This window comes from Neolamprologus brichardi, chromosome 22 (genome assembly GCF_056152115.1).
Source record: "Neolamprologus brichardi isolate AB-2024 chromosome 22, ASM5615211v1, whole genome shotgun sequence".
NCBI classification, from domain to species: Eukaryota; Metazoa; Chordata; class Actinopteri; order Cichliformes; family Cichlidae; genus Neolamprologus; species Neolamprologus brichardi.
The window spans coordinates 4853839-4876702 of NC_142124.1; the positions used below are offsets into that span (position 1 = coordinate 4853839).

General features: G+C 42.6%; 2 protein-coding genes across 2 annotated transcripts in view; both read right to left on the reverse strand.

Annotated features, from left to right (window-relative positions):
• dbpa (D site albumin promoter binding protein a) overlaps nt 1–2261 on the reverse strand; it is a 38285-nt gene extending 36024 nt beyond the window's left edge. Inside the window, exon 1 of the mRNA XM_035913587.2 lies at nt 1473–2261. Within this exon, the coding sequence (XP_035769480.1) occupies nt 1473–1668 (196 nt within the window). The 5' untranslated portion in view covers nt 1669–2261. The remainder of the gene's footprint in view (nt 1–1472) is intronic.
• Nucleotides 2262–8699: 6438 nt separating this feature from the next.
• LOC102779884 (uncharacterized) lies at nt 8700–20525 on the reverse strand. The gene is made up of 3 exons (XM_006804215.3): nt 19944–20525; nt 19461–19566; nt 8700–13633 (listed from the first exon to the last, which is right to left on the reverse strand). The coding sequence occupies exon 3, from the start codon at nt 13237–13239 to the stop codon at nt 9088–9090; it is 4152 nt and encodes a 1383-aa protein (XP_006804278.2). The 5' UTR covers nt 13240–13633; nt 19461–19566; nt 19944–20525; the 3' UTR covers nt 8700–9087.
• Between the last annotated feature and the right edge of the window lie 2339 nt (nt 20526–22864).

Consider the following 22864-nt stretch of genomic DNA (forward strand, 5'->3'; position numbering starts at 1 on the left):
AAAGCTAGCCAGGGGGGAGAAAAACACAGCAGCAAGGCAAAGGGCTGCACTGTGGAAGGGGAACAGCAGCTAAATCAGGGGCAAAAACATCTTCTTTATGCCCCTGAATGCCTCTCCTCTCATTAGGAGGATACTGTACTGAGCTGCTTTCTGACTCCATGGAGAGACTGTCAACTGTGTTCACCATCATCTCCTCCTCCTCTTCCTGCTCCACAGAAAGGAGCTGTAGTGGCACCAAAAAGCCACCAGGGGCCAACAACATGCCATTCCTTTGCCCTCCCCGACCCCCTCTGTGAATGTGTGTGTTCAGTTGTATCTACACTCATGAGGCACTGACTCTTGACAACCATCTGTTCTTGTGAGGACACGTTTTTTATCGCTTCATGTTAAATAAATGTGTTTTAATTGAGCTTTAACTTAATTCGCTGTTGCTTAGCGGAAGAGAATCAATGCAAATCGCTGCCTCGCAAGTGTGCGTATGCGTGTGACAGCAGCTGACTGGGAGTTATAATATCCCCACAGCAAGAGAGAGGAAGGAGAAGCAGGCTGGTTAATATTTGTTGTGGCAGCTGGAGGATGGGAAATAATTCAATCCCACTCAGTAACCTTTATTTAAACAAACCAAACGACTGCTGCTTCTGCTGCTTTGGCTGGATTTTTTGATGGCATCCACTCCAGATTGTGTTTCTTTTTTTACACCCTCTTCTTCCCTCCTCCTCCTCCTCCTCCTCCTCCTCTAGATCATTTCACTTCACCGCCACCAAATGCAAAAGGGAAGCGTTTAATATAAAAATGCAGCAGGCCAGAAGGAGGAAAGCTTGCAAAGAAAACAATGTCCATGTGAGTGTGTGTTGGATAAGCAGGGCCTCTTCTGTGTTTTACAATCGCACCTACCCACTCAGTCACATGCACACACGCACGTTCACACGCTCATGAATAATCCCTGTGACATTTCTGCAAAGAATATAAGCTACTGTTTATTGTTTGTTTTTCAAATCAGAGCTGCAGCCTTTTATTTCTTTCAATGTCTCTTAATTATCTTCTTTGTTAATCCTCATGACAGCAGCTGGTAATGTGTCCAAAACCCTAATATAATCAGCTTAAAATCAAGCAGCCATTTTTCCACATATGAAAATGTGGGGAACAAAAACCAAATCTGGCTTTTTCAGTTGAGTAAAAGGATTGAAAACGTGGCCCAATAAGTCCTTAATCACAAATTTACAGATAAATTTTGCAAATGTGTGAGAAAAGCTTTGTAAATAAAGTTTATCTTTACTCTCCTTTAGTGCACTTAATGTGGACATTTCCTACATGCATCACACAGACATAATACAGGCCTATACTGCGCTTGCAATACAATGAAATTGGCCTCTGTACGGCTGAGGTATTTCCTTAGTGGCCCTTTAAGGAGTTTGTTCCTATTGGATCGCTTACTCACACGCGCGGAAAAGCGTACACGTGCCCACACTCACCTTTCATCTCGCAGCAGTCCTTGGGGCCTCTCTGGTCTGCCTTGATTGGCACCTGAAGCAGAGACTTCAGGTTGGTCATAGAGGTCAGGTGTCCACCTTGGGGGCCACTTCCAGCCGGGTTGCTGGCCCCAAACTGGGGGCTTGTGGCCCCGGCAGGGAGATCCGGTGGTAGGAGCTGGGTGAGAGGCCTTGACATAACTTCTCGGGGGGAATAAGAGGAGGAGGAGGAGGACAGGAGGAGGTGAGGGGAGGAGGAAGTGGAGTGGGGCAACCTGCAAGAGACCGTAAGATCAAAATAATCCACTTAGTGATGCTAATTGACGTGCGCGCCTTCAAAAGGTGCGCGGACAGGTGACGCGTGTGCGCTCACGGTGTCCACCTGATAGTCGCCAGTCCCATGCAAGAAAATATGCGAAAGAAAAAAAGAAACGAAAGAAAAAAGAAAAAAGAGGGAGGATTTATATCCAAAATGGCACCATGTTGACCGAGTCTAATTCATCCTCCAGGAGTAGCTGTCAGTCGGTTAGTTGGTCGGTCGATCGCTCGGTGAGTCCGGAGGGAGCTATAAACAATATTAAGAGAGCAGAAATAAAGGCAGTAGAAACAGCGGAGCACAGTCGAGTCGCGGCGGTGGGAAGTCTCCAAGACAGAAAAGAGCGAAGAACAAAAAGAGGGGCGAAAAAATGACAAGATGACGGAAATAAAGAGATCCCCCGGAAAAAATAATAATATCCAGTAGTATGAGAGACGGATAGATGGGGCTGATGGCTCTTATTTTCCTCTCTCTCCCTCTCTGCCAGTCAGCTGGAACCAACACGGGCCGCTCGTGTGACGTCACCGCTCACGGGGGAAAGGCGCTTGGGGGCGTGGATCGTTTGCATACAGCGGCAACGCCCACACAGCCCAATTGACCACGCCTCTCCTTCCCGTGTACTCAAGAGTCTCGGCGCTGCATTTAGGACTAGTTTAAAATTTGGTAAATGTGAACTTCAAATTATTTTGCTCTTTCTCCTTTGTTTTTTTCAGGGAAACTGAACAAAACGTTTAATCTCATGACAAAAAATAAGTCCTGTACCCGATGTTGACATCCCCATGTCCAATAGAGGTCCTTCTGGGGGTCCACAAACAAAAAACTATTGACCAGGGACCGCAGTCAAGAAATTAAATGAATGCCTATGACTGACAGTTAATGTGGTTACTAATTAAGAAATGTTGAAAATGTTTCTGATTAAACGATCACACAATGTTAAAAATGTTAAAAATGCTAAAAAGCAAGGATGCAGCTCAAGGATAAATTATATTATTTTGGTATCAGCTTACAATACATGTTAGATTCAAGCTGAACAAAATAAACCAAAAAAAAAAGGGAAAAACGCAAAACAATTAAGTTAAAGTGCAAACATAAAACATAAAGGCCTAACAATGTAAATGGATAAAATAAAATAAAAATGATGGCAGCTAGAAAATATAATATAAAATAAACTGTTATGGAAGAAAATATGTTAAAGTTCATAAAAGTATGAAAACACCAGAAAAAATATGGTAAATTTTATTTAAAAATTAAGCAAAAATAACATTTATTTAATAAAAAGAATAAGAAAATAATGTTATAAAAATGTAAAATTACTAAATTACTAAAACGCTACCGCTTCTCGTGAATGCAACACACATTGACACTGAAACGTGACGCCTCCATGAAGTTTCAGCCAATAGCGGCCGCATGAGATAATTCCTGGATGGCCCTTGAACACGCCTCGCCCCGCCCCTCTTCTCTCACGCTGTCACTTAAACAGCGAAAGCAGAGCCCGCCGCGTGTGTGTGTACCAAAATGAGATGCAGCTCCTGAAACGTCAGGATGTTTACCTTTTCCACTTCCTTATCTCAGCAATAAGGGAAAATACGATTACTTTTACCCCGAGTTCAAACGCGAACAAACACAAACATTTACTCCACACTAAAACATATACACGCTATTCTTTTTAACAAAAGAGACACTTAAATAAAGGGCCGCCCTATTATACTGGTAGTACACTGAAACCATTAATTTATAACTGTTTCCTTGAATATTGTGAGTATGTTTTAACTCATACATAAACTGTTTGCTGCGAGGCTTCAAAATAATATAATAAAAGTCATTAAATTGCCTCAAATCTGATAAAAACCACCCGAGGAGCAGCGCCTCGTCTGTTTTCTCCCTGTTGGATGTCCCTATCTGACTCTCGCGCTCTCAACAACAAGCACATGGACCCGGCACGCGCCGACTGTTGCCTACCGGCGACTGTGCAGCGCTGCGATTGGCTGAATCTAGGTCACTCGCTGCGGCTCTCAGCGCTCGATTGGCTAAAAATAGGTCACAGTCTCCGCCCACAGATTTCCCCATGCCATGGCCGCGTGAGAGCACGGTTGGAGGGAAGGAGGGGGGTGTTTATGTTTCACTTCTGAAGGATCCATTAAAGATCATATTTACCTTTTCATCGTAAATGTTCCGAAGGCACAGTCAAACTAAGGCAACGTAAACATACAAATACAGCAAGGACTTCATAAAACAAAGACAACGTTAATAAAACTGATAAACAATAAATGATCCAAAAGCTCTTAATTTTGTTTACACTTTAAACCCATTTTTTAGCATTTCAGCGATTTTTACTACAATGAAGTATTTTTGCTCATTAATTAATAATATTTCCGTCATATTTTGAGTGTTTTGTTTTGTATGCTTTCTAGTTACATGTTTGAACTTTTTACTATGTTACCAGACAGATAAAGTTGAGTTCTAAATCTCCATCAGTGGATTTCATACCAGTCTGTATGAATTCTTCGATCATCTGTCTCTATCTCACCCCACCCCTATAGTTCTCCTCTGTCACGCCAGCCCATCTGCATGTCCTCCTTCACTAGATCCATGAACCTCCTCTGTGGTCTTTGTCAACACCTTGTTGTCCAGTATTTCCACTATCTCTCCTCTGCACATGTCCGAACCATCTCAGACTCACTTCACTAACTTTGTCTCCAAACCTCTAAACCTAACTTGTTCTTAACTCCACTTAAGATACCACCTCCAGCTTGGCTTCCTGTCTTTAGTGTGAAAAAAACAAAAACATTTTTACTATCATCTTTTTTTTTTATCCAGGGTAAAGTCAATTTAGCAGACACGTAACAATTTAAAAAAAAACATGTGTGATTTTGGCCTTTAGAAAAGATCCCAAGTGTTTTGGCAAGCATTAAATCACTATAATAAACCACATAAAAAGCAGGCTATAATAATACTATTATTGCTATTAAAGAGCTCTTTTTGATGTGAAACATATCTCAAAATACTGGTGTCATTTATTTTGTCTTCTAAAACAAAGTCATTTCTGTTTAAATGTTATCATACGCTATCATTGCAAACCAAACGAGCAGAAGTCATTATTACAACATCTTGTAAATGAAGGAAAGAAGCAACTGGTTTAAAACGTGACTTCTGCTGCTGTCATTCATGGTTCCTGGAAGCTCCTACACATCTTATGTTATGATGATATAGTGATATTACACATACATGACAGGAATGTGTGAATAGTAAGAAGCCACAATAATCTGCCTCACACACACTCACACACAGACACGCACAGAGCAGCTGAGTGCGTGCACGCTGGCACGGATCAGCAAAAAGTGTGAAACAACAGCTTGACTCCACTAATGTGTGATCTGAGTTTCATGAGGCGTTTCGAATCGAAATTATTTCCCCCTCATACCTTCCTCCAACACTTGGGACTCAGCCATGTTTTAAAGGATATTTAAATGCTGCCATCTAGTGACTGTTTTTTGGTATTGCAACAACTTAAAAAAAACACCCCACTTCCCACTGGTGTTTTTTTTAAGGGTTTACACCTAATAATTCATTCTAAGATTTTGTGACGTGCAGATGATTTGAGAGCGGGAAGATCAGCTGAGTGTGCGTGAAAGAGCACACCTGTCTGCGTGTTTCTGGTGTTTAAGGCTGGCTTTGGCACAGCTGCATGTGAGTCGGCGCTCAGCTTGTGCCAGGCTGTTTTCATAGTGTTTTCTCACAGGCAGCATGAGAGAGAGACCACTTCACGGTCCCTGCAGGAGGAAAGTGTGGATAAAAATATCCTTAATCTGCTAATTGTCTAAAACAAACTTTGAGGGGATGGAAGTTTTTTTTGTCTTTGTGCGAGAAACATGATGGAGGCCCACTTAAGTCCTATGCTGGACCTTGACCCTGGGGTTAGGGTTATATCTGAGAGGTTTAGTGGCAACTGTGACATATTTACTGCTGGAAAAACAAACTTTAACAGCATATTTTAAGTTGTGGAATATTACTCTAAAAGAAGAGGAAAGTTATTTTAGATATATTCACTGTCAGTTATGTAATTTCACTATTGCACATATAAAGTGTAATTTAAAATGCCATACCACAAAGCTTAAATAATCTCTGTTTCTTGAACAACCACAGTTACTAGATCTCAATCCAGCAGTACCTTTGGGATGTATTGGAACAGCAAATTCTCATTGTAGATGTGCAGCTGACAAATCTGCAGCAGCTGTGTGACGCCATCATGTTACTGTGGACAAAAACATCTCTTGAATGTTTCCTTGATGAATCTATGCCATGAAGAATTAAGGCAGTTCTGAAGGCAAAACAAGGGTCCAGCCCAGTACAGTAACAGTGCAACTAATGAAGTGGCTTCAGAGTGTATGGCTGTATCCCAATTCAGGGTCTGCAGCCTTAAAGTACGCAGCCTCAACGACCCTCAAGGGCCGCGTACTTAAAGACCGCTAAGGCCGGAAGTGCAAGGCTTGTGAAATGGGACGGTCTAGCCTCCGTTGCACTGCCCAGGTTGCCTAGCAACCATGATACTAACAGCTGGAAACGTTTCATACAGCTTTGTTTGACAGAAATGAAGAAGAACATCTTTTGTTCATTTGTTTGTTTGTTTCTACATGAGCTTTGATCATTCTCTGATTAAGCTCAGCTATTGAACGGCGTATATTTTAAAGTAAAGGCTTTAAAACCAAGTTAGTACAAACGTCTCTAATGTCACATAACTTTGCCGACATGTGGCCAACAGGAATGTTTTAATGTTCTTCGTTATTAAACATTTGCACATAGATAAGTGACATAATATTCAGTACCTACTTAAAGTTTACTCTTCGGGCGCCCCTCATCCGCTGTTTTTTTCTGCAAAATTATCCACACCCACCGCCGCGCTATGCATTCTGGGATATGTTGGGCCACGAAGTCTACACCGCCACGTCCTTAAAATTCAGGGAAATGAAGGACGCATTTGAGGGCCGCATTTGGAGCAGCCTTCGAATTGGGACAGCCTTCGTCGCGTCGCGGTGACGTAATCGGCCTTAAAATGCGGCCTTTAAGGCTGCAGACCCTGAATTGGGATACAGCCTATGTTTTCAGTTGTGGACTTCATGGTTCAAAGATGTGACTAATTAAAACACCATTGTCATGTTTTGGGAGAAACCATGGCAATGGATGTCTTTTTTAATTTAATTTCTCATGTAACTAACCGTTTCCTCAATGCTATCCACATCTCTCCAACTTCATTTGGACTCAACTGCAGGTAAACTTGTTGAAAGCTCAGTTTTATCAGTACAATGTTGTCATGTGAGATCAGTTAAGCATGTAAAATAATGCACTTTCCTTTATGCTCCATTTACTATCAAATTAACCAACATTTCAGGAACATTTAAAATATACATCCTATAACATGTCACTTAGATGTCACAGAGATGAGTGTATGAAACAGAAGATTTAAGACAACAATCAATGTTTCAGATTTTTTTATTCGATTTGAGGGTTTTCAACAACTCACTTTTAGGCAATGAAAAGGATAGTAATTTAGTAATAATATTACATGTTTTAGTTTTACAGGTAAAAGAAAACACACATCTGGACAGGACCTAAGTAATGAACTATGTGTACACGCTTCTGTTACAAAAACGGGGCATCAAGTGTGGCAATGAGGGAGCAGGTAAAAGGGGGCTCGAGGAGGAGGGGGGAGGATATCACATCGATACATATACTCATCCCGCTGTTTTACAAAGACAGACCCTGACTCGTTCCCTCCCACCCAAACATTAGCAACAATGATAAAAGAAATGATACTCGGTGTAAAAAAAAACAGCAAATAATCAATATATAATAAAATATAATACGAATTGTACAGTACACTCCGGTTATTTCTCTTCTTCCTTTTCAAATCCTGCCACACTAACAGCTCCTGTTCTCACTCTCTGTTCACGCTTCTTCAAAAACATCATAAAGTAGTGTACATTAAAAACAAGATCAACACTTTGTTTGTCCCAACTGTCTCCCTTCAGTTTCTTTAGACAAACAAACCCTTTATTGTCCTAAGAAGCTCATTAAAAATGACAAAATAGTGTCACATCAGGATTTCTTTTTTCCATTAAAGATAAATTTATCTTGAGGGCAAATTTCATCTCAGTATAAAAAGAGAGTTCTTCCACGGGGGCAACAAATAAACACAGATCAAGAGACAGAGACGCTACTGTTTACCGGTGAATAATGTGAACGCAAACTAGAAATAAAAAAAATAGAGATGCACCGATATTTGGAGGGATATCAGTACACAAGAAGGCATTTACTGATATTTGTGTGTTGTGTTACTTTTGTGCTGGCTGAGTGTTATGAAGAACAGAAGACTTTAACGGAACTTTATGCAAATCTCTGTTGGAAAAACAATTTGAAACTTTCCAAAATGTAATAAATAAAAAAGTGATTGTACATCTAAAAGATTTTATATCTAAAAGCCACTTATTAAAATTATTAAAGTGGCTTTTAGTACTTTCATCTATCACCACAAGATGGTGCAGTGAGTCCGTGTAACCTGGCAACTCATTACAAACATCCACCCATCCCTCCACTTGAGAAAATATCAAAAGTTAACAACTGAAAACACCAACCGATAAAACTGTGCCCCCTGGTGGTCAAACCTGGCAGAACATAATTACAGGGGAAAAAATAAAAAATAAAAAGCAACTTTTGTTTCATAGTTGAGCTGTGTAATAAATAAAAATAAACACTAAAATATATAGGTATAAATCTGCATTTCTTTTGGTCAAATTGTTTAATATCGGTGCATCCCTACTACCGGAGATACATCCCCTCTACAAAAGGCATCCAATCCACATTTATGCCCAAACACTGCTGACCGGGGATTTAAAACAAACAAACAAACAAACAAACAAACAAACAAACAAACAAAAAAAAAAAAACAGAAACATGATGGACAGGAAGCCAAATCTGTTTTTAATAACAGATGCTACTAAAGTCATGTGGTCTTGAGTTCCTTCACCTTTGGGGAAGAGGAAACAGCCTGTGATGGTGGTTCTGATTTTGGGCCTTTTGAAGTCCACTTTAATTTATCGACCACCGTTGCTGTGGTAAGTTAGGATTGTACACAGGAGGAAGGCTCGAGGTTATTACTGTAGTTACACTAAACCCCATACTTCCACCTTTTTTTTTCTTTTTTGTTAAAAACTTGCTAGCTCTTGCTTGCTTCTTGGATTATTTAAAAAAAATAAACATCAAAAACAATCTAATCTAAAAAAAAAAACAAACAAAAACAAAAATTGTTTACTGACTGTAGTCAGTCAGAACCGTTGATCTCTCAGGCTGGACCAGACCTGGGACTGGCAGCTGGACTGGTGAATGTTCATCATCTGACGATGGAGATCTCATCAGTGCCCAGCTCCCACCCCCACTGCTGGTGGTCGCCGCCCGGCAGCAGAACTTGTGGCGGGCGAGTAGCCGCGGGTTCCAAAAACTGTGTCGGCATTTGTGGCATTGGAATGCAGCTTGTTTAAGATGCTGGCCCCTGTGTTTCAAGGCTTTGTATAACGAACTGGTGCGCCTCCCACACACCTGGCACCGCAGACGGGCGTGGCGGCCTGAGTTCCTAGGTGGGTGCCTAATGGCGTGATGGACCAGCAGAGAACCCTGCTTGGCGTACATGGTGCTTGGGCAGATGGGGCAGGGGAAGCGTTTGATGGGGACGTCCATCGATGTAAGCCCCGTGACCCTGACGGCGCCACCGCACCATGACTTCACCTTCATTACGCTGCCCTTTATCCTCAACTGTGCCAGGAGCTTTTTTTTGTTGAGCTGAGCCTGTAGTCTGCCCCTCTTCTTTCTCAGAATCATCAACTTCCTGCGCGTGTCTTTACTCAGGGGCACGCCCACCAGCTTTCCGTCCCTCATGATGCTGTGGATCACTACTCGCCGTTTTTTCTTCCGGTGCTTTCTTGTCTGCCCATGACGCTTTTGGTAGTTTTTTGGGCGGTAGTAAAAAGGGTGCGGGTGTTGCTGCTGTTGTTGCTGCTGCTGCTGTTGTGGTGGGGGCGGCGGAGGAGGAGGTGGTGGTGGCGGCGGTGGCGGTTGTTGTTGTTGTTGTTGTGGGTTTGGTTGTTGTCCGGATGTCCCCTGTGGCATGTGGGAGGAAGCAGCGTAGTTGGGAGCTGAATTAGAATCGTAGAAGAGCGGGGAGTATCCAGAGGGTTGGTTCTGATTCACGCGCTGACCGTTGCGGTCGATGCCATGCTGAGACAGCTTGTGCCGCACTAAGCTGTTGGAATAAGCAAAGGCTTTGCCACACACTTCACAGCGAAAAGACTTCTCCAGCCCCACCCTGCCGCCATGGACCGTCTGCTGATGTGCCGTCAGGTGGAAATAGTGACGGAAGGATTTCCAGCAAACGGTGCAGGTGTAAAGCCTCTGTGATGGCGTGCCAGACGTTGGAGACTTTTCTCCTTGAGAGCAGGAGGAGAAGAAGTCAGAGTTCCCCGTGTTGGCGACTTGGCTGATGGCGGCAGCAGCACCTTTTATTCTCCTCCCCTGGTTGTCGATTTCTCCTCTTCTGTGCAGCTTCCCGTGTCTCACGAGGCTCTGAGCGTAGGCGAACATCTTCCCGCAAAGATTGCACTTGTAGTTCTTTTGACCCGAGTGTACAGTCAGATGCTTGGTGAGGTGGAAAGGCTCACGGAACATCTTGCCGCAGACGTCACACGCGTGAGGCTTTTCCCCTGTGTGGACACGGTTGTGGCGCCTCAGAGTCTCCGCCCTCCTGAAGCGTTTGCCACATATCTGACATCCGTACGGCCTTTCCGATCCGTCGCCTGGCGGTGCTGGGCTCCTCCTCCTCCTGACGATGGTATTGGGATCCCTTTTCTCTCTGGGCTTCCGCGGCCTCCTGGGCTTTGTGTGCGGCTGGCTGGGGTGGGTCAGCGGCATGGTGGAACCATTCAGGGTGGAGGTGGATGACGGTCCGCCTAGGTTACCAAACCCCAACCCCCCCAACAGGCCTCCAATGATATCCCTCCTCTCTCCTTCCCGGCTTTCTGTGTTTATATCGCACGAGGCGGCGGCTGCAGCAGCGATGGCTGACATTGCACTGCTGGTGACCTCATCTTCTGAATCATCCAATAGGGAAGAGAGTGGAAGGTGCGGCTGTTGTTGCTGTTGATGGTGGTGGTGATGTTGCTGACTTTGTGGGTGGGGGTGAAGAGTTGGGGCTAAAGGGGCCTTCCGGAGGGTCTGGCTGGTCATTTCATTGGCTAATGTGCTTTCTGAGGGATACAGAGATGAAGGCTGGGATCGTCTGTAGTCGTCGACACCGCTGCTGTTGTAGGACGACTGGCTCTGGTAGCGATTTCTGGAATAATCTGTTGCATATTTGTCACTAGCCATCGCTGCCCCATCACTTGAAATCCCTACGCTGTCGCTTCTACTTTCCATTTTGCTGCTGCTAGGGTTGGAAGATGCACTCCCTGCACTGCTGGCCCTGTTTTTTGAACTGCGTGGAGGTTTGCCACAAGCACCTGAAGCGGCGTGGTTCAGGAGAGAAGTGCTCTCACGAAAACAACGCCCACACGCCGGGCAGCGGAAAGGTTTCTCGTCGTGGATCTTCTCGTGTCTCGTAAGTGACTCTCGACGGTTGAAGGACTTTTGGCAGATGCTGCAGACAAAAGGCCGGTTTTCTGAATGGGTGACACTGTGCTGGATGAGGTGACCTCTCTTTTTAAATCTCTTCCCACACTCGCCGCAACAGAATATCCTCTCCGGGCTAGGAGAGTTACAGTCCGACTTCCTGCTTTGGCTTTCTGGTGTCAACCCGTGGCTGCGGAGATGCCTTCGTAGGCTCGAAAGGTGGGTGAAGGTTTTGCCACACTCACCACAGTGGTAAAGGGGTTCTGGTTCTGTCTGGCCTGATGAGATGCTGTTATGATTTTCTTGGGATTTTGACAGCTGTTGGTTTCCGTTGGCAACGAGCACAGAGGTGGGATTTGAGGAGGTGGGAACAGATGAGGAGGAGGACACAGTGGAGGATGACTGTTGCTGCTGCGAGGACGGTGAGAGGAGAGAGGAATGCTGCGGTTCACTTCCGATTCCACTTAGCCTGACGCCCCCAGACCCTCCTCCTCCTACGAGGCCCGATGAGGAGCTCTGACTGTGCCCACTCGAGCTGCTGTTGTGGCAGTTGCTAACACTACTGCTGCTGTGACTGTGGCTGCTACTGTCCGTTTTCCTCTGGGGCAGATAACCCGCCATTGCCTTCTTTCTCCTGCTACCCCCACTCGATCCTGACGTAGACGAGCTGTCTACAGACTTTGCTCCATCATCTTTCGAGAGGGACAGGTGCAGGGGCAGCGGGAGGGGGAGGCCAGCCTCTTGCTGCATTAGCGATGCTATCTGGTTAGAGGAGAGGACAGGAATGCCTTGGAAATCAAAACCGCCCAGTGGGGCCGGCTGCGGGGCTGGGTGAAGAGGGTGCGGGTGGTGAGTGTGGCTGTGTGGATGAGATAAGGCGTGTGGGGTGAGTTGCTGCTGTTGCTGCTGAGGCTGTGGAGCTGTGTGGCTGTGGGAGGAGTGGAGTGCAGGAGGAGCAGCCAGTGCTGAGTTTGACTCTGAGGCGCCTTGCCCGAGGCCCAAACCTAGGTGGTTGTGAGTGCCCTGCTGGACGAGGAACTGCTCTAGGCTGCTGCTGGTGGGAACACCAGACAGGAAGTACTGATTAGCAGCAAGCATGCAGCTGAACTGCTGGTGGAGACTGCGAGGATCGGACTGGCCAACTAAGGGGACCGCAGTGCTACCAGAGGGGTTGTTGGAGCCGGAAGCAGAGGTGGAGGGTGAGGGTGAGGAGGAAGAAGGGCCAGAGGAGGGCTGGGGCACAGAGAGACCTGGATGGAGCGGGGGAGGCGGGGGTGCAGGTGTGACAACGCCCCCAATGACTCCTGCGCTTCCTCCACTGCTGCTCCCACCGAAGTCGAAACGTCCCATCCCAGAGTGGAGCTGCTCCTGAGCCAGCGCTGCCTCAGCAGGGTGAAAAGGCCGCAGAAACTGGGGGTACCCCGACGAGGAGCTCCCGCTGCCACTGCTGCTGCTACTGCTGCTCATCTTACTCGACTTCCTGGAGCTGTGAGACGACGTGGACGACTGGCTCTGGTGGGAGATGGATGGAGGAGGAGCACTCATTTTGGCAAACAATGATGAGGAGTCTGCGAAAGCATTGCTCCGTGAGGTTTGGAGGGACCCAAGGCCGAGGCCCGACAAGAGGCTTCCAGATGTGTCACCGCAGGGTTGGTGTTGTTGTTGCAGCTGCTGCTGGTGCTGCAGCTGCACTTGCTGTTGGTGGCTCAGTTGTCGTTCTAATCCAAGGCCTTTGAACTGGTGGGCTTGGTGTCCACTTAGCATTTCTAAAATGTCCATGGGGTACTTGCTGAACTGAAACATCTCCCAATGCAGCTGTGACAATGCACTCAGGGGTGGCACAACCCGTTTGCAGCTGCTGGGAACAGCAGTGAGCCCTTATCAAACCTGCGGCGGTCTGATTTTCACAAGTAGTCCTGCTAACGTCCAACAGGCCACGATAATCCACCGAGAGCCTGATTTTCCTTACATGAATGTGTCGCTAAAGAGCGAAGCGTCAAATGCTTCTTTAAAAAAAAGAAAAGAAAAAAAAAGTCATAAATATACTAAACTATGATAAAAAAGAAAACAGAGTCTGTAGTGTTTCTTTAGAATGTTCCATAGCAGTCCCATAAAGTGGAGCGTGTCCGTTATTTCTGTGCGGGCTGAACCATTGTTTCACTGGCCTTCCATCCAGTCAAGGAGATCTTCGAGGAGCCTGAACAAAAACAAACAAAAAGAATAATGTCAGTAATTCTGTATAAATTAAACAATAACAACATATTGTTTTTCCTGCCCTCAGTGCCTCTCCCTTAGCAATTACAGTGTGGAACTTGATACAGCTAGGACAAACAAATTTTCGCAGGTATCAGTCTCTTGCTTCAGTACTGATTATTTGCACTCATGTTACCCTGATGATAGTTTTTTGGCAGTGAAGAGATGACCTGTTTGTTTCTGTAGCTCTAGTTTTTAGAAAAGCAGACTGATTTTACTGTGTAAAAACCGGGTCACTGGCTTCCTGTTTTATCCACTCAAGAGGATCAAAGCAGCTGTTCTACAATTATTTTTGCACAACTCTGGAAATCTTGGAAAGTGTACTGCATCCAATGTTTATTCAACCAGGTAAACTTTTCTTCAGCTGGTTTTCTAATCTCATCCAGCTCGAACCCAGTGAACCTAATGCTGCACAGCTGCTGTAAATTTGAGCTTCTCAGGAGATGATTTCCTTTAAATCCTTGTTGTGGTCAAGCTGTGAAACCAGATTGTAATTTGTTTCTGTTGTAGTGTGAGAAAGCAGTTCCAATCACAGTGTTTAGTTAAAAAAAAAAAAAAAAATCATTACTGGCAGGCAGAAAAGCGATAAGCCAAACATGGAAATCCAGAGAAATAAATGTAAGCAGGATAGAAATCATCAATCCTCAACGGTTCCTGTCTGTGTTGCAGATAAACATTACAGTCAAATAATCAGCATTACAACTTAAATCGGAGAGGAAATAAACAAGAAGCCATTTTGATTACTGACCATTCCAATTATTTATCAATCAAGAACTCAAAGCCTTTGTCTGGTTGAAGCAGAGTCTTCTCTATTTGAGCTAAATATAAAAATAAAAATATGGCACATTTGGAGAGATCACGTAGACAAAGAGTCACATAATTCCCTATTCAAACTTTAAGACATTTTCACAGAACAACAGCAAATTCGTTCCAGTTGGTACCAGAAGTAAATATGTTTACATGTTCCAAAACATCACTTGTGGGTCAACAGGAGCTGATTATGAGCGTTTTGTTTCAGAAATCAATTCTTATGTGACTTGACTGCTTCAATTCCTGTTGATGTACTTTTAAAAGTTTCTCAGTCTCAGCCTCAGCGTTGTTAACTTCTACTTCCTCTCTCTTCTGTTTGTGACAGTGTAAGTATGTGTGTTAAGAGAAAATGTAATACAAAAACCCTTAAAACCGTAATATGAATTAATAATTCTGCCTAGACACAGTAATATTTACTTCAATCAAATATTAGGACATATTCCAGTTATGTGTGTCAGCCTGTAATCACCCAGTGAGGGTGACAAATTCCCTGAATTGTCACCCTTATTGGGACTCACTGGGAATTCACGGAATTCAGAGATGGCTCCTGTCCACCTCTTGCTGGATAAAATGACTTCCAACACATACAAATGCACACACACAAAACGCCCATCTCTCTCTCTCTCTCTCTCTCTGTATGGAGTGACGTGATACTGACGTGATACTGTAAACTCTAAGGAATGCAATACGTCACAACATACACAACATAGTACTGTATGATTGAGACTAGAACTGCTCCATTATAGCAAAAATTGCAATCCTAATTATTTTGTGACATTATTTAGAGTGATTTCTGTCTTGTTAAAGCGGATTTCCTCTCACATTAAATACAACTCAAAATGAAAACATATACAAAAAGATATGAAGGTAGTGGAAGACAGTGTTGTCCGATAGGTGATGCCCAGGCTAGTGAGCATTTTTGATTGTGAAATCTGTCTGGCAAGGACGACTGCCAGTCCTTGTAGACCCAGAGCTGTGGGATGTTTGTGGGTTCAAACAGGGAGTGAAGAGAGGCCCAGGCACCACTGAACTCTACAAATTTGCACGGAAGCCACAGGGATAGAAACAGAGAGCCGAAGTCAATAATCTAACAACATTTCCAGAAGCAGACTGGAGTAAAGACGCTTGGAGACAAAGGCATCTGCAAAGAAAGTCAAAGATCCTTCCACAGCCCCACCTTCAGAAAGCTTTTACAACTTTCACTTCTTCTAGATGGATTTAGTTTCCATCATATCTTAGTTCACTCTGATCTAAACTGTGAGTGAGTTTGAGGTTTTAGGCTGATGCAAAAAGGGGGTGGGGGGCTTGATTTACAACAAGGGAGAAGGAGAGATAAGTACTGAAAAATGAACACAAACACAAAGACTGAAAATGAACCAAGCAAGCACTTGTCTGATATTTGAATTTTGCATGTGCAACATGACAGCTTAAAAGAAGCACTTGACTTGAAGTAAATTACAGCAAATAAATCAATAACCTACTGATATGCTTTCCTTTAAAAAGGAGAAAACATATTATAGCTCCATAAAAACAAAGGAAGAGGACAAAGTGCACTCGCTCATATTCATTTATCTCAAAAAACACAAATGAAACTATTTGAGGCTGTATCGTTTGAAACACCAGTTTTCTTCATTCTTCAACTTAATACTGCCAAAAACATCAGCAAAATGACACTCCTGTCATAATCTAACGATAATGACACCCTCTTTAATTTAACTAATGATGCTTCTCGTGTTCACTGCGTGCAACAAGCCGCCATCATTTCAACCTCTCCAAAACATCAGCCTAAATAATTCAAGTCGCTACTTCTCCTGTGTCAGCATCGCATTTTCTGTCCGATACTTCGTTTTGTTTTGGGGGCTTTTTTTTGTTTTGTTTTTTTAAACTAGGGTCAAATCTGCTTTTATTTCTGACCTTTTTCTAGCTCTGCAGTGAGCGCTCGACGTGAATGAGACTCCCCTGAGACAGAAGCCACAGAAGCCAAATGTCTTTATATGCGCTGTCACATCTGTGTACAGTCAGATATAAAAGCAGGAAGGATTTTGTATGTCGTCTGTACAGACAAAGCATAATGATCATGCATTCAGTTTAGCTGCATGCAAATTGTGAAATTAAGAAAACAGTCATTAAGTAATAGTGTAGTGAGAGTTAAAAGCATCTAAGCCCAAAAAAAAAAAAAAAAAAAAAAAAAAAAAGCACCAACGTAGGTCTGCTCAAGTAAAGCAAAATTCTCACAGCTAAGGAACACATAACAAAGCCAATTCCAATCCCGTGCCAGTTCACATAAAGCCTAGAATGCACAACAAATACAATGAAATTCAAACAATAATGAGACTTATTAGTAAAATAAATCTAATTTTGGTCCTTAAAATGTTTTTGGTAGCGATCACTTTCCCAAAGGGAGGCTCTTTGCTAAACCCTAATCTTGCCTCCCCACCCAATCAGAAACTGGGCCGATGGTCTTTAGGTTTCTGTGTTCAGCACAACATATGAAGATTACCCAGCTGCAAGCTATGCAAATGATAGCAATGTAAAAAACTACAGCAATTCAACCCTGGGTTGCAGGCAAGAGTATACAGTTGTTTTGGTCTTTACCATCATTTCAGTGATACATCATTGCAGGAGCTCAGATTCACAGTTTATACAAAGGGAGATGCTGCAACAATTTGAAAAGAGTATCCAGTTAAAATTAAATACATAAATAAAATAGCAAATCCAGCAAGCGTTGCTTGTCAGTATAAATTGTGATGAAACTGTTGTAACAACAGTTGGTGTGCAGCACAACCAATGCAGTGTCCATAATCCAGGTATAAGTGTGTGCCATTTCTTTTTGAAGACTGTAATTGGGTGGCTAAAAGTGTCGGCATGCATTTCAGCCACTTGTACGCTCAATTTGATTTTTACTGTCACCCCACTCAGTATCCAGCCAGAGGCAAGGGTTGGAGTTGAGAATGTTCCTGGTAACTAATTTACTAGTCATATCAATGACAGAAACAAGGGACAGATGTCTAAGTGAGCTGCAACCACAATGGTGTCGTAAATAAAATAATACGTTTAACCAACTAGTAACAGCAGCAATGTTTAAATGTCTAGTTGACTAGACATTAAACGTCTAGTTGCGCACACTGACCATTAACAAAACATAAGTCCTATTTTTTCAATTTATGAAAATAACAGGCACTTGGGGCAGGGATAGCTCAGTAGGTGGTGGCCCCATGATTGGAAGGTCGAGGGTTCGAATCCACTGAACAGCTACCCTGAGGTACCGTCCCTACACACTGCTCCCCAAAATAAATAGGAAAAGCTAGCTTACTTACTTTAAATAAAGATTTCTAAATCCACATTAGCTTATAGTGTTCATTAGTCAATTTATATTTTGTTCAAAATAAAAACAAACCTCTGGTTAATAGGAGCAGAGAATATACCATTTTCTTTCACATTTTACCTATGCACACAGGTGGTTTGATGAAGGCTTTTTACATTCATAAGGACAAGTTCTTACTGAATGTAAGAACTTGAGCAACATGCTTTAGTGGCTCCACTCAATCAGTTATGTTACACTAAAATATTTTAAAAACCGCCTGTATCTGGGGTGAATACTATGAAGCAAGTTCAACGTAGTCAGGATTTCTCTGTTATTTGGTTCAACAACAGCTAAAACCCAGGTCAGAGATAACAGGTATCCCACTGGTGGTTATCAGATTTGTCTGTCAACACAGGCTTTCCAGGCTGTGTGTACTTGTGGTGGACGCCCATTTCACTCTTGTTCTGAGGAACATACAATAGAGAGCTATAAACAATGTAAAGCATAAAATGGCATAATGGTGCTGCAAAAAAAAAAAAAAAAAATGCAACCACAACACCAGAAAATCTTAAAATTTGTGAACTGGTAAAGTTAAATATTTATCTCCAGAAAAGTAAAACAGACTTGGTGGAAGATTAGGATAAAAAAAAAATCATATTTACATGTTTTCTGCTTCACTGGGTCAATACATGCAAATTCCCGTGACAATGCAAAGTAGACTGCACTGCTTCGTCTATCATCAGGTGGCATTACTAAGGAAGAGCTCAACTGAGTGCATTTATTACCAATAATGTCTGCTGAAGGAAAGCATTTAGAAAATGTCTTCTGGGAAATATCATCACAACATCTCACAGCAGGAGCTGTCGTTAAAAGGTTAATTTTGTCATCCAGCAGCCCCAAAACCACAATACTTATAATGCGGTAAGAAACAGCAGCAATAGCAGCAATTTAAGCCATTTTTAATGTTTAAAATTTAACGTTTTTGTTTTGTTTGTTTGCTTTTTTACTTCTTAAGTCTTGTCTCCCTTTATACCCAATTAAAAAAAATATGCAGCCAAAATACACTTCTATTAGGAGGTAAAAGGAAAGATGGTGGATAGAAAAAAAAAGAGACATTAAAAAAATCCAGGTCCAGTTATTCATAATGGATATAAACAAGTAATAAAAAGCATTATTACAGTGGGACAGAGTTCCCGTGTGTAATATTGTTTCTTTCCACGAGCATCAGTTGTTTGAAGGACACTAGGAGCTGCTACTGCCTTATATATTTTTATATATATATATTTATATTTATATATTTTTTAAACTTTTTCATTATGGAGAAATTTGCAACGTTAAGTACCAGGGAGGCTAGCATCCTAATATTTTTATGAAACCTATTTTATTAAATGTCATGGCAGCAAACACTTTGTTTTTAAGATTTAAATCCAGTTATAGGAAATAAACCGCTGCAGAAACGCGTAATTATTCTAAGTTGCAAACCGAGCACCAGAATTTGCACCAAAAAAAGCATGCAAAGATTTTTCAGATTTTTGCAGAGTTTAACATTACTTAGATCTCCTTTAACGCATCAATTTTTAATGTAGCTGACACAAGAAGAATAAGACTATAGAGCCTTAATTGAGAGCAGGGTGACTGCCTGCTGCTTGCATCTTACCGGCTGGTCCACAGGTCTGTATCTGGAGCACCCTGCTGGCTGGACCACGGCGCTGAATGAGGGGGGAGGACAGTCCGGGGACAAACGCTGACTTCAGGTCCACAATCTGGAATAGATGAACCGATGACCGAGTGGGTCAGACTGATGAAAATAATCGTTTCCAGCCACTCGCCAGACTCTGCTAGCATCCGTCAATCCCTCAGCTAGCTAACTAGTGATCCTGCTCTAACCGTTAAAAAAACAACATTGTCTCGCTGTTTTACTCGCATTTTAACATATACATAGTTAAATTAATTTTTAATTACGATAGTTTTAATTATTAAAAAACACTACTAAAAGTAGGTTAAGGTGATGCTAAATGAGGTCCCCTGGTTGTCTAGCCAACAGCTAGCAATGCTAAAGCTTAGCTCGGACCGTTAGCTCGGCAGCTAGCTCGTTAGGCGGCACAGTCCTGCTGAGAACGGCTTTTGTTTTTGTTTTTACCTCGTAGCATGCGACGTCTGGGTGCGAAAAAACAGGCTCAGAACCAAGGAAGTAAAAATGTGAACACATGAAGGTGGCTGTGCACCGCGAGAACGGGGTCCCTAAAGCCTGTCAGCGGGGCCTTTTTCTTCATCCAGGGAAAAGCGGAGTGAGAGGCCTGGCTCTCCATCGGCCCGGGAGGGCTGCTTTTCTCTCGCTAACAAAAACTGTTTCCGCTGGCCTGCCCCGATAAGTCCATTGTCTGTGTGACAGTAGAGTCATGCAGCTGGAGTGGCTCACTGCTCCTCTTCCCTCACACGGAGCCTTTGTTTTGTTCCCGTCGTGTTATTCCCTCTTTTCTCCCCGGCTGGTTGCTCTCCGCCCCGTGTCAGCTTTAGGTGTCCCCCCCTCTGTAGACGACGGCTCCTCGGATGCTCCTGGCCTTAAAATGGTTGTTTCCTGTCTGCATAATGGTTCCGGGTAGAGCCAGGCGCAGGTTTTAGTCTGTCCGGCCGCGACCACATCCAGCACACCGCCGCCACCACGCTCACATCCACCTCTTGCCCAAAATCCGTATCCTATCCAGCATGATGCTCAAGAATAAATAAAGCGCGCGCGTGTGTATGTGAGCGCGAGAGCGTTCATGTACGTGCGCGTGCATGCATACACTTTACACTCCATTAAAAAAAACTGCCTTCAAACACCGTAAGCCATCAAGTCCCTTGCGTGTCACTGTGTGTGTGAATGTGTGTGTTTTCACACCAAGTGTGTGAAATGTTAATTAGTCAATTAAAGATATCATTAGGGTGCATGCTGCATAACATTACAACGTGTGTGTGTGCGCGCGCGTCATGGAAGTGCTGCTGTGTGCCTGGTGCCTCATTTGCATTCAATTAAAGTTATTATTATAGTGTATTATTCTTGCCTATTGCCTGTGTGGGTGTGTTTGACTGTGTGTTTACTCTGCTGCGCTGCTCGTGTTGTGGGCACATGGATTTGTTTGCACACTCACATTGTGGGCAAGGGTGTAGGTTTGATTTAGAAAGCAGCTGAAGGAAGTCAAACGCTACTCGCCTTAAATATTCAGAAAACTTCCCTGAGGTTTCTTGCGAATCTGCATCTGTAAAAGGGGCGTGTTTATCAACATTTTGTTTTTGTCACCTGGTTGCTATTGTATTTGTTTGTTTATGGTGAAACCATGTTGTAAAAGTGTTTTTGGCATGAAAAAAAGGTGTAGCAAATTAAAGCTTCAGCTTACATCTTTTCAGTCAATCCGTTTTCCCCCCGTTTAATTCAGTTCTTGGTGTGTGATTACATCAGGAATCGGCTCTGAGACACTTTGTTTTTGGACTGGAGATGGACAGGTCTGGTCAGATGAGGCCAGACAGCAGTCTGATGTTCACAGATTATGATTACAACCAATTTACACAATGTGGCAACACTGTAAAGAAGAATGGGCTAATATTCCTCCAAAACGATGCGTCAGACTCATAAATCCAAGCAAAAAAATCATTGCTGCATGAAGGTGGTTCTACAAGCTCTTGAATTGTGGGGTGAGCATAGTTTTTCACGGCTGCAGAGAGTCCTGTGAAAACTTTCTAACTCACATGACTATATTTATCAAGTTCATTTTTATATTTTAGTGTTTCCAGATTAATTCCTTATTTATAAATAAAGGCATTATTGCATCGTTTTAACATTCATATTAATACTTAAAGAAATGCTTTATTACCCTTTCTGTGACCCTTGTGGTCCTCTACAGAAAGGATCTCTAAACGCCAGTAACTATTGAATAGATTCATAAGTCAGCAGTTTTATATGGTAGTGCCCATTTACACCATATTTTTCATCACTTTTGCACAATAGGAAGGGGTTAATGCTTTGTCCAACTGTATATAAATACATATATTGTTACTCATGGGTCAGTCATTTCAAACTTAGACTGTGCATCCAAACTTTGTTTAAATTCTGTCAGTCATAGTGGCCTCTAGATGCACGGTTGGAAACCACAGTCAAATAAATACCCATCATAAAATCCCCCGTTGCATGTGAATAGGAGAACCAGTGTTAGTGGGTGAAACTGCTGAAGGCAGTCCATATTCAGTGTTTGCTTTACTTTAGACACAAAGGACACTGAATGGAAAAGGTTTTGTAAGTGTGCTGGTATATTAGGGTTCATTGTAACTTTATTAAAACTTAATAAAAGAAACACATAATTGTGAATATTTTATTTATACTTGTAGAGCCTCTTGAATTCTACGCAGTAGACCTTTAATGAAGACTGGATGAGATTATTTAAGGTTTTAATATTTCATATAAAAGAGAAAATGTACTGTGTCCAAACTATTATATAGAACTTGTTTGGCTCTTTTTCTTAATTTCACACTGTGAGTTATATTCAGAACGTTAAAATGTGGCTTTAATAGAGAGCCCCTCAATGTAGGTTGAAAGAAGACATGCCATAGAAATAAGGGTGTAGGTTTGATTTAGGTAGAAGATATGCAATAGCCTGTGTCAGCTATATATCAGTTATAGATGGCCCTTGAAAAATGTACCCAAAATGTACTTTCTGAAGTTTTCCTTAACAATTTAAATATCTATGTATGTAGATAGTTGATGTAAAATCGATCTGTAACTTTTAGCAGAGTTCAAATGCATTTTTGTGGAGTTTTTTTCTTAACCCTGAACATCTCATGTCAATGTCTCCATACTTGAGAATTTATGAAGGGCCAATAATTCTGGAAAAAAAAGGGGAAATTTTCATTCCAACTTCATTTATTCAGAGGGCCTGTGACTCTGTGAAAAAGAGGGAAAAAATGAAATCTACTAAAAGAAAAATTGTAAAAAACAGAGGGAGTCAGGATCAACATTAAATATTTTAATAAAAAGTTCTAAACATAAAAATGTGACCTAAATATTAAAAAAAAAGTAATATTTAATCA